This window comes from Limanda limanda, chromosome 8, assembly GCF_963576545.1.
Source record: "Limanda limanda chromosome 8, fLimLim1.1, whole genome shotgun sequence".
Lineage (NCBI taxonomy): Eukaryota > Metazoa > Chordata > Actinopteri > Pleuronectiformes > Pleuronectidae > Limanda > Limanda limanda.
Genome location: NC_083643.1, coordinates 29,927,338 through 29,939,188, shown reverse-complemented (window position 1 = coordinate 29,939,188; position 11,851 = coordinate 29,927,338). Strand labels below are relative to the sequence as shown.

General features: G+C 43.6%; 1 protein-coding gene across 1 annotated transcript in view; it reads right to left on the bottom strand.

Moving 5' to 3' along the window:
• Positions 1-865: 865 nt before the first annotated feature.
• cfdp1 (craniofacial development protein 1) overlaps positions 866-11,851 on the bottom strand; it is a 35,815-nt gene continuing 24,829 nt past the window's right edge. Inside the window, exons 5-7 of the mRNA XM_061076478.1 lie at positions 9,264-9,395; positions 5,855-6,013; positions 866-1,537 (exon numbers count right to left, since the gene is read on the bottom strand). Coding sequence (XP_060932461.1) covers positions 1,447-1,537; positions 5,855-6,013; positions 9,264-9,395 — 382 coding nt within the window. The 3' untranslated portion in view covers positions 866-1,446. The remainder of the gene's footprint in view (positions 1,538-5,854; positions 6,014-9,263; positions 9,396-11,851) is intronic.

The window sequence follows — 11,851 nt, the reverse complement described above, 5'->3', positions numbered from 1 at the left end:
GTGTGGACTTCACCATGCCTAGATATCACACTGACAGGTCTTTCCCTCTCTCCACAAACACACAGAAGTACTACTCACCCACCACCCTCCCCCCCAACACTAGCAGTAGGTGGGAATTGTTTGTTTGATATTGTATGATTATCTTTTGTGACATATTCTGCATTAGTTTGTCATCTTCCCTCTTCAGTTGAAGCCCAAGTTTATGTTGATTGTTATTGATCACCGTAACTTTAACGTTCTCTCAACATGTCAGCTACATGTCTGTACATTTAAGTCATGAACGTTATATATGGTTCTGAGATGCAGTACAACTACAAACTGCATTTTAATTTTGTTTTCAATTCTTAAGCACTGAAAATCAACCGTTTTTGCTGTTTTTTACACAGTTTTTTCTAGATTTGTTTGAGGTTTTTAAGTAGATATATCTAGATTTGTTTGAGGTTTTTAAATAAAACCAACATGGAAAACCAAATGTTAAAACTTCCTTCTATCCACATGCATGCACGCACGCACGCACGCACACACACACAGGCAAGCGTGCGTATCAGTGGGCCTCGGATTACTTTCTAGTCAGAATGGCGGTCCCTTTGACAAACCCAGTTGAAAACCCCTGGTTAACATCACAAAAACCTTGCATTCTAACACAGGTGTGTAGACTTTTTATATCCACTGTATTTACATCTTCTGCAGCTTTCAAAGGTTCATTGGTAATGTTGGTGAATAGCCCAGGACTTATGGTGACACCTAGTTTAAGGTATCCTTAGACCACACACAATGTAGCGCTGTTGTGATGAACGGTCCCCACTTTTTTTCTTTCTGGTATATGAGGCCCCACATAAACACATCCACTCCAGATTTGACCAAAGGCCTTTGCATTTACAGCTTTATTTAGATTCTGACCGCAACGCTTTTAATGGTTACTAACATTTAACTGGAAAACAAATATTTCCAGGGCCAGTTGCTCTACTGCTCTACCTAACTTTTACCAGATCCCAATTTAAGTCTTACTCCTTTTTATTTCTATTTTGATATTTTTTGTTGTAATCTGTTAATTTAGTCCGTCTTTACCATTGTCTGAGTGCTTGTGTTTCTTGGCCTGACTTTCAGAGTTATTTAGATAAAAATCTCGGCAGTTAAAGAGGTTAGTACATGTTACAATAACAAATAAAAGTAATGTACAAAATTAAAAACAAAAGTTGTGATAATAGCAAATAATTCTAGTCTTGGTCATACATCAGCCCCATAAACAGACAAAAATGACCTCATAATTCAAAAATGTATTCAGAGAGAGGATTTGAAAATCCAAATGGTTCTCACAATGATGGAAGGACAGAACACTCAACCCCGACAATTACACAAACTACGCCTTTTAATATCCATGTCCTGAAATAGACCCAAGCCACAGCACCAGTCTGGGGCAGCTTTACTGAGGAAACGGCAACGCTATCATTGTTTCATGTTGTTCAGTCGTACTGCTTTTTCTAACTCAAACTGGCGATGGTCGACCCTCTCCAAGAAGTTCTTCCGCTCCACAAACCTAAAACACACAGATAAAAAGGACAACATTAGATCGACTTTAATCATTACAACTACAGACACGCACACTGAAAATAAATATATGCTGGAAGGACTTCTGGGGAATGGAAGCAAGCAGGATTAATTTCCTGCTTAGAGCAACCTATGACGTTCATCCCTCACTCAAAAACCTAGAGGAGTGGCTGAACGAAGATCCATCCTGCCCACTATGCTCAACTCGACCTACCCTAAGGTACATCCTCACTGGTTGTAAAATAAGTCTCTCCCAAGGTATACATGGAGACAAATGCCTTGCAGCAACACTAGAAATAAAGAGAACTTCTACCAATGCCTTGCCATTCAAAACATCAACTTCAGTCCAAAGGACAACACATGTCCATGAGTGGAAACAGGGACAGAGAGGGCCGCCTCCCTACTGTATATATATGTACATATTGTGATGACTCCTGCTCCTTCCTGTCAGTTTGTAATGTGGGTGTCCTGGTGGGAGGCACTGGAGTCCACAGTCTATAAAGTGGGGCCTTCACTAACAGTCTCCTCTAGTCTGCCGGCAACCGGTTGGTTATTATGCCGCCTTAGTTGTCTTCAGTTGCATTATTACGTTTTGGTTTACATGCAGCACTCACACATCATGTTTACTCACACCACTGATTCAACAGATGGCTCACACTCCACTTGTTTGTTACTTTTTGTAATGTTATCCGCAGTTGGCTTGATAAATATATTGTTAACATTTAGCAGATGTGTCTGCCATTTATTCATGGCATTAAGAACCAGATTGTGATGAATCGGGGGCTCATTCAAATCTAAAAATTTGTTGGTATTAGCTTGTCTTGATTGGTGCCTTTGGCTGCGCACCAATCAAGTGTGTCGATTTGGACCTGGTGTGAAGTTAACAGCTTGTTTGTGATCAGTCCTTTGGAGACGAACCAGCGGTGGCGGGGCTGATTTGGAGACATTTGTTCACTCATTACAGTGTTTTGTGATCCGACTGCAAGATAAGTGTTCCCAAATAAGAGCGCAGTGTGGTGGAGTTTCCCCCTGTAGGTAAATTGGCGTTTTTCCTTTGGGTCACATCAGTTTTTCCCCCCTTTTTGTAGAGCTGGAATCAGTGTTAATTTTGGCAGCTATTTTTTATTTAGTCTTAGTCTTTAGACGAAAATGCATATAAGTTTTAGTCACATTTAGTAATTTATATCCTTCTTAGTTTTAGTTCAGTTTTCGTCGACGAAAACTCAGAACATTTTAGTCTAGTTTTAGTCGACGAAAACTAATTACATTTTAGTCAAGTTTTAGTCACATTTAATAGCCACATTAAACTCCTTTTCTTCCCTTCTCAGGCCCGGGGACCCCCTGTGTTGTGTCTACAACTGCATAATAGTCTAGCTTGCAGTACTTTAGTTGTCCATTAGATATCCCTCCTAGCATAGGTCTATAGCAGGGGTCGGCAATTTTTACTATCAAAAGAGCCATTTTGCCCCCTCTTCCCCAAATAAAATTTGTCTGGAGAGGAGACGAAAATACACAGGCAAGTGAAGGCCTACTTTGAAATAATTTAAACACAGAACTATGTAGGGCTATTTGAGTCCTCCCCATATTTGTGGGAAACGTATGAAATAAGAAGAACCCTATTTTGAAATAAATAAAAACATATAGCTGCAGCCTAATAGCTTAAAAAGATATATTTTTAAAAAATTAGAGCAGGTCAGACTGGAGGCGGACACAGAAACTGAAGCTCGGTAGAAACCAACTGCAGCTATTGCTCAGATCAAGAAGCTGCGTCGCTGATCTCTGAGCAGCTGAGATCAGAGAACTCTGTGTTTTCACTGTTTCCGTTTTTTAAGAAGCAGCCGATGAGTCAGTGACCGGATGCTTCACATGAACGAGCTCTGATCCCACTGTGTCTCTGAGCGAGTGAGTGGGGCTGGGGGGCGGAGCCCCAGCTCTGTGTGTGCACTATCTGGGTGCACACACACACACACACACACGCTCCTGGTAGTTCATGACGGCCTGATACGATGATGTTTTAAAACAGATTTAGTCATAGTTTTTATTTTCAAAGATCCGTTTTCGTCTCGTCTTAGTCATGGGAAAAAGTTTGTTAAGGAATAGTTTTCGTTATAGTTTTCGTCAAAGAAATTAACACTGGCTGGAATGAATAGTGTCAATTGTCTCCGAGCAATTGTCAAGGGAGCACATCCTTGGGATTTGTCTGATCACAGGTCACCCTCGAACCCCACTGGTTTACGGTGCGTGACAACCTGCCGCAAGCTGCAAGAAGACTAGGGTTGAGTTTTGTTAGTTTGTGTCAGGCAGTAAGTGGGGGAACTCCTGCTGCAAATGGAGGGTGAGAAAGTTAAGCACTTTGCTCTAGAAAAGATGAGGCAAAAATATGAATCGGATAGGGAAAAGTTGAGTTAGGGGTCTATAAAATGGAAATTTGATTTTGAGCAGGAAAAGCTCACACTCAGTAGTTTGCGTCTGGTCCCTGTGAGAGATATACGAATCATTGTCTCTCTGTTTGAACGTGTGGCTGATATGAGGGTTTGCTCAGATTCAGAGCAAGCTTTGTTGGTTCAAAGTGCATTAGCCGGTTAAACCAATGCTGTTTATTCTGCACTGTATGAGTCAGATTGTGTGATTCATGAGAAATGCAAAATGTCCTAAAAGCCCCTTAGTTAAACTCTGAGGCATATGGTCTACTGTTTTGATCGTGGAAACGCGGGAATAAACTAATGTTGAATTTGCTCTGGATTTGTTGTCTCATTCAAATCCTTTAAGAGTTCTAGATCAGAATTTATATAGTTAGATATTTAAACAAGCTTAAAGTTGTTGATGTTCAGGGTTTGATAGAGGCTCAAGTGTTACATCTGACTCTGAGTGGACTTGCCATTATTGCCGTGGCCAGGGCCATTGGAGGGATGAACAATTTGCAGTTTGATAAATCAGGCTCTGAGGAGAATTTTCTAATGCTTCTGTGTTGTTTTGCTCTTTGGTCTCATAATGTGAGGGGCCTAATAGTGATGATGTCAAAACTGACAATGATGATATTTAACCTTTCATCTCTGATGGGCTTGTGTCACAGTGCAGCAGCAAAGAGAAGGTGCCTGTAGCTCCCGCTACACCGCCTCTCTCCATGGAGGATGGGAGCGCAGTTAAGCATCCGGGTGTGTTTCCAGCAGGTGCTAGCGCAGCCATGCTGAGGTTGAGTCACCTCCAGTTGTGCAGGAGACCAGTCAGATGGATGTAGTTTTTATCTCTGACCCCGAGTGAGTTGGTGGAGCAGCAGTACCTTGATCAGTCGCTTTCTGGTTTGTTTGATGCTGTTTGCCCAGTGAATAAGTGGAAAAGTCCTGGTCAGGGATATTTCCTTCCAGGAAAGCTCCCGGCGGAGGCAGTGGGTGCCCTGTAGTGAGAATTCCATCACATGGTTTTGATGTTGTCTTATGTCTGCCATGCGAAAGGCCAGACTTATGACCATAAGAATACCATCCCCAAGGTCAAGCCTGGAGGTGGGTCATTGATGATGTTGGGCTGTTTTTCTGCGGCAGGAACTGGAAATCTTGATCGTGTACCAGGCATCATGGATTCTCAGAAATACCAGGCCATTTTAAGGAGGAATGTGATGCCTTCTGTTGACAAATTAAACCTTGGTGATCATTGGACTTTCCAGAAAGACAATGATCCAAAGCCCAGCTCCAAGTCAAGCAAAGCTTGGTTGAGAAAAAGATCCTGGAACGTCCTGGAGTGGCATTCACAGTCACCAGATTTAAATCTGATTGAAAATCTTTGGTGGGATTTAAAGAAGGCAGTTACAGCACGGAAGCCAACAAACATCACTGAGCTAGAGGCTTTTGCACATGAAAAAGGGGCAAAGATTCTGATCGAGAGGTGTAAGAAGCTTGTCCCCACTTTCCAAAAACGTTTGTTAGAAGTTATAAAAGCTAGAGGATGCGCCACAAAGTACTGAAGCTGGGGGTTGAATAATACTGCACATGCACACGTGTTAAAATAGTTACATTTTTCATTTGAACTTCAAAGTTAAGTCAACTTCTGTTTCCGTCTTTTGTTGTTTAATGAGTTTTTTTGTAATTTATTGTCATTATCTGTCATCCACATCACTATAATGTATTTTGAGGCGAGGGGGTTGAATATTTCTGATTGCAACTGTATAAGACAAAGTCTAGAGAGTGTAATATCTCAGAACAGAACTTGTCAGTGCAAATGATGGAGATTCATGTGGGAACTAACACTGATGGAATCCATTTCACTATGTTTCCAGAATCAAACCACCCACAGCTCCAAAACAGTCTCTTACCCTTCTCTGCCTCTGTTGTGAATAGCCAGCTCCTCCGTGATGCCCTCCTCTGATTTGAATGCGTCCCAGTCCATCTTTGACTTTTCAAGTGTGCTCATCTTTTGTTTCTTTCCCCCCATACGACTCAGAAGGCTTGACATGCCTGCTGGCCGCTTAGCACTGCAAGCACAAGAGAGGGAACCAAAGAAGGTTTTTCACTACATATACATACACTACACATTGAACTCTATAATGAAGAATATTGTTTATAATATTGTTTTCTAATCAATAATAGTCTTACAATCATAAACATTTACATATCACATTAAGACAGTATAGTACCAACAAGTACAAATGTTCATCAGTGAAAAGGTATAAAACATATAGAATTATTTTGGGCAAAACAGATGTGATTGCGTAGTAGCCCCAGAGCTGTCATGCTTGAAGAGAGTCAACAACATGTAAATGGTAAACTGTTTGATTAGACTAGAAAAGATCTAAATCCATGCAACCACTCAAAGCAATATAAGGTCTATAAAGATGAACGCTTCTCCACCTCCTGCCACAGTACAAAAATTAAGCCTGGTCATGAAGTACTGACATTGGAGTGGAGCAGTGGTCCCACAGATATGTTCTGCTGTATCAGGAGGTAGAGAAGGTCATATCCTAAACAGGATATGACCTTCATTGCATTGCGAAATGCCAATCTGGCAAGACACTGTAAACCAACATTTTCCTGACTGTACCTGCAGCGTGCAGAGGCTGTGTGATATAAAAAGGTAAGTGTATAGAGGCATTGTGTAAATGTGTGAGTGAATGGTTGAATGGTTAATTATCTGTATTTATATAGCGCTTTTCTAGTCTTAATGACCACTCAAAGCACTTACAGTAGAGTTTTTTGGCATTAACACACTCATTCACACAGTGCATCTATGGCAGCACTTTTTTTCTACGAGGGAATAGCACAGCCATCAGCGGCAATTCGGGGTTCAGTATCTTGACCAAGGACACTTTGGCACGCAGAAGGAAGACTGGCATCGAACTGCAAACCTTCCTACAGTCACAGTGTGGATTGTGGTGATAATGTCTGGTGTGGTGCCTAAAGACCTGCTAAGACGTTGGTGTCTCTTTTCCTACTCCCTGCGAGGAAGAGCAGCACTTGATGTCCTCACCATTCACTGTGGCAGCAATGACATCACGGAGATGAATTGCTTCAGGCTAGTTAATATCCAAGTGCTAAAAACAAGTCAACTGGGCTTGATTGACTTTCATGAAGACGTTTCACCTCTGATCCAAGAGGTTTCACATCAGTTCTAACTGACATCCAAAGAAACCAGCCTGGGTCCAGCCTCTCAGGTAACCTCAACGACTCCTACAAGGTTAATACCCGGGACTCCACACAGTCAGTTAAAACTGAATAACTCGCTTGGATGAGCGGTGAAACATCTGTCTGCCTCTCTCTGGAGCTGCAGACAGAACAGGCTGTTTTCACCTGCTTCTTGAGCCCCCCCCCGGCGAATTCACTCTGGCTGTAAACACAGCTGTAAGAGACGTCGTATTTTTGCGGCTATGGAAGAACAGCTCCATATTTACATGCGGTTACAACAGGAGGTTTCTGAACGGTAGTTCTAGCAGGACAGTTGGCCAATGTAGGAGAAACTTCCCGAGTTACATTACAGAGTTTCACTATGGAGTTTCAAGTAACGTAGACTTTAGTCCATAGGGAGCACACCGCGCACGTGAGAAGAAATGAAGCTTAACCGCTACCTTCTAACAGTAACGTTCTTAGGACGAATGTGCATGGACACATTCTCTTCCTTGCATCCCTCCACGCTGCAGTTTTCTTCAGTGTTGTTTGTTGTGGTTAGCCTGTGGTAGCTAACAAGCTGCTAGCTCAGCAACAAGTCTGCTTGGTGTTGCATTTGGTGTGCAGGGTTGGTGGTGGGGAGCGGGGGTAGTGTATGAAACGAGACACACACAAGCACACACAGGACTGACAAACTGGGAATGGTTTTTGGCTGTTCCTGGTTCCTTACTAGGGTTGGTTTTGGAGGGAAGATGCAAACATCCCAAATGATTTATTGCTACAGCAACAAAAGTTAGAAGTAGGGCACACAATGCCAATATATAGATCCGAGAACACACACTAGTGTTGCACAGTGTACCGGTACTAGAAAGGTACCGCGGTACCCTTACGTTAAAAACGATACGGTTTAGCATATTTTTAGTACCGGTACTTTATTAAAATAGCAGCAGTCAGAGCGCAGTCACTGCTCCACTCCCTGTCCCACTGCCTGCATGCATTGACTGCGAGGGGCGGGGCTACCCAGCTCTCACACATGCAACAGGCAGCCTCACTCTCAGCGAGTGAACTCAGGGAGACATGGCCGAGCCGACCGTCCTCGGCTTGTTGAAAGGGATTCTCTCTCAAACTGGGGGGCGCGCGAACCGGAGGCAGAGGGGGGGTGGGATGCGAGAACTAATGCTTTGACGTCCGCATCTCTTTCACGGCGGAGCAGTAAAACAAGTCGTTGTTTCTCCGGAGCCAGGGGTGGGGGGGGGTCGCATCCCGCGGCTCCTCGGCCCCTCTGCAGTGGCTCCCTGTGCAGTGTTCATATGTTGAACGTTAATTTGTCAAATCAGCATCGTATCAGACCAGCATGAAAAAAACAGGAGCGGGCGGGAGGGTGTGTGTGTGTGTGTGTGTGTGTGTGTGCGGTTGCGTTTTTGCGCGCCCGCGCGCAGGCAGCGCACACACACACACAGGCCCCAGGGCCCCGTCCCCACTCACTCGCTCAGGTGGCATGTTTTTACTTTTTTTTCACCTCAAACACACATCTGTAAAATTATGTAACTCATACTTGTGGAAATAACTATGTAGTCATATAGTCAGATACGGACAATAGGCCTGCATAGCCGTGTATAATCAATGCTATGATGTCACCATGTAGTTTTCATTAATATCTTGCTGTAGGCTATTACTAATATGAATGCCATTTGTTAAGTGTTCAAAAAGCTGGGCAGGAACAAGCTGGTAAAAAAGGGAACCCTACAGATGTTTTATTTATTACTATCATAGATAAATATACCAGTATCATATCGTATTTGTGGTATGGTATGGTATTTGTGGTATTGTATCGTTTTTGTGGTATCGTATCGAAAGTATCAAGTATCGTGATATTTTGGCAGGTATAGTAACAAAGTCATAATTTTGGTATCGTGACAACACTAACACGCACGCACGCATGCACGTACGTTATAGGCCATAGCGCCCAGCCATATGACAAACATATCACTGTAATGTTGGTGGGCGTTAATGATGTGAGGACCATATTGAGCATACACAGACGGAGTGAGGACATCATGATGGATAAGGTGACTCATTATGCAAATTAGATAAATATGTATGTTTGTGTATCTGTCTGTATACCTGGTGCCAGGAAGAGGTTGTTGACCGGGTGATGAGTTTGTGTCTTCTTCTCCATTTTCCTCCGGTTCAGTGTTTTGGCTCTTCAGATAACTCTGACCTTCTCTGGAGTTTGCTGACACCACTTTATTAACTCTGACAAAGGGAAACAAACACAAATTGCTAAACTTAAGATGGATTATCAGACACATTACATCATGTATATGGAGCAGTTTCAAACAACTACTATATGGTGGTGATACAGGCATTCAGCAGAAAACAATGAATGTATTCCACAATGCCCCGTATGTGGAAATGTGTTTAAAATGTTAACATTCATATATAAATAAATACATTTATAAATCTATAAATAAATCAAATTCAAATAAAACTAGGGCTACGTTGTTGCACTGGCGAGCCCGAGCACCCGCACGTTGAAGCCTGTTGCGGTAGGTGGAGAGAGCGCTCGATGACCAAGCGCACGTCTCCGCGTTGCATGTGTTTTGCGCACTGCGGCAAGGAAAAACGCTTCACTTCCTGCGTCCGTCACGCGTTGTCGATTCTTGCCTGTTAATTGCTCCTTACGGTCCAGGCTATCAAAAAGCACACCACTCTGTGAACATTTTATGTAAATCGAATGATAGTTGTAAAACAAAGCTTACTTCCTGTTGCCAGTAGGTGGCGCCATCACTATTATTACGCACAGACATATAGATCTGTTCAAATAGGCGCTTTCATGTAGCGTGAGCAGCTTTGTGTCAATTGGACAATGTTACCACAACTTCATTTTCACACTTATCAGTAGGTGGCGCTATGACCCTGAACTAATATTTATATATGGAGCTGTTCAGGTCAGGATTGTGATCATAGGTCAGTAGTTCGGAGCCGGCTGGATAGTGCAGAGTGGATTAACAAAGTTTTTCCTGTTTCGTGGAGAATCAGTAGATGGCGCTATGTCACTGAAATATTGACACATACAGTTGTTCAGGCTTGGAATCTGATCAGGAGACAGAAGTTTCTGAGTTTGTGTTACAGAAACATTACTGATGCCTTCAGCATGCAGGAAACTGCACACCCTGACACATTTAATGGTGTAGTGCCCACTGTACAGATCAGTGCATATCTAAATCAAAAGCCTTGGATAAATAATCAAGTACGACATATGCTGCATGCTCACTCTGACTCTAAATTTGGCCGTGAAGAGGAATAAAGGATAGCAAAATACAGACTCCGGAAGAACATCAAACAGGCCAAAAGACTGTACCGACAATTGCTGGAAGGTTTTTACTCTGCAGCTGATGCCAGGTAGATGTGGCAGGGCCTAAGACACATTACAGACTATGGTGGCACTAGGTCAGGAATAACAAACTATAACACCTACTTACTGGATGAGCCGAACACATGCTACGCTCGCTTCGAACAATCCCATCAGAATCTATTTCAGAATCAGAATCAGAATGTATTTGTTGCAAAGTAGGTTTACACCTACCTGGAATTTGTTTTGGTTGAAGGTGCATACAATGAACATAAAACATGGAAACACAATAAGTACTACACATAGAAAAAAAACAATGCAATGTGCAATATGCAATGTAATGTAATATAATGTGTGTTAATGTAACACAGACTTGAGGCATGGGATAAAAGTCCAAGTCAGGTGGTGGTCCCAGGCCGTTTATAAGGCCAACTGCAGCCGGGAAGAAGCTGGTCTTGTGGCGGGCGGTTTTGGTCCCGATGGACCACAGCAGAACGGATGATACGCTGCAGTCTGTCTTTGTCATTTTCAGTGGCAGCTTACCAGATGGTGATGGAGGAGGTGAGAATGGACTCGATGATGCAGGTGTAGAGGTGCACCATTATTGTCTTTGGCAGGTTGAACTTCTTCAGTTGCCGCAGGAAGTACATCATCTGTTGAGCTCTTTTGGGGTCCTGGGAGATGATGGTGCCCAGGGGGCGGAAGGACTCTGCAGTGACGACTGGGGAGTAGGGTCGGGTACCGAGAACCGGTGCCATATTGGAACCGGTTCCAATACAACCGGTACCTTCCCGGACCGAAATGCAACGGAGATTTCGGTGCCTCATTTCGGTGCCTGAGCCAATCGAAGCCTGAGGTCTCCGCTCGTCCCGCCTCCTCACACTTCCGCTCCTTCCTTCACGGGAAGTTTGACGGACTGGTGACTAGAGGTGCAGCTGTTTGTATACAAAGAGAAGAGTAGAGGGGAAAGAACACAGCCTTGAGGGGAACGGTGCTTATGGTCCTGGAATCAGAGACATGCTTCCCCAGCCTCACGTGTTGCCTCCTGTCAGACCCTGCAGGTGGAGTCAGGCACACTCATCTTGGAGAGCTTGTCCTGTAGCCGATCCGGAATGATGGTGTTGAAGGCAGAGCTGAAGTCCACAAACAGGATCCTGGCGTAGGTTCCCGAGGAGTACAGGTGCTGGATGATGAAGTGAAGGGCCATGTTTACTGCATCGTCTACAGACCTGTTGGCTCTGTAGGCAAACTGCAGGGGGTCCAGGAGAGGGTCAGTGATGGATTTGAGGTGGAACAGCACAATGCGCTCAAATGCCTTCATCACCACAGAGGTCAGGGCAACGGTTCTGTTATCATT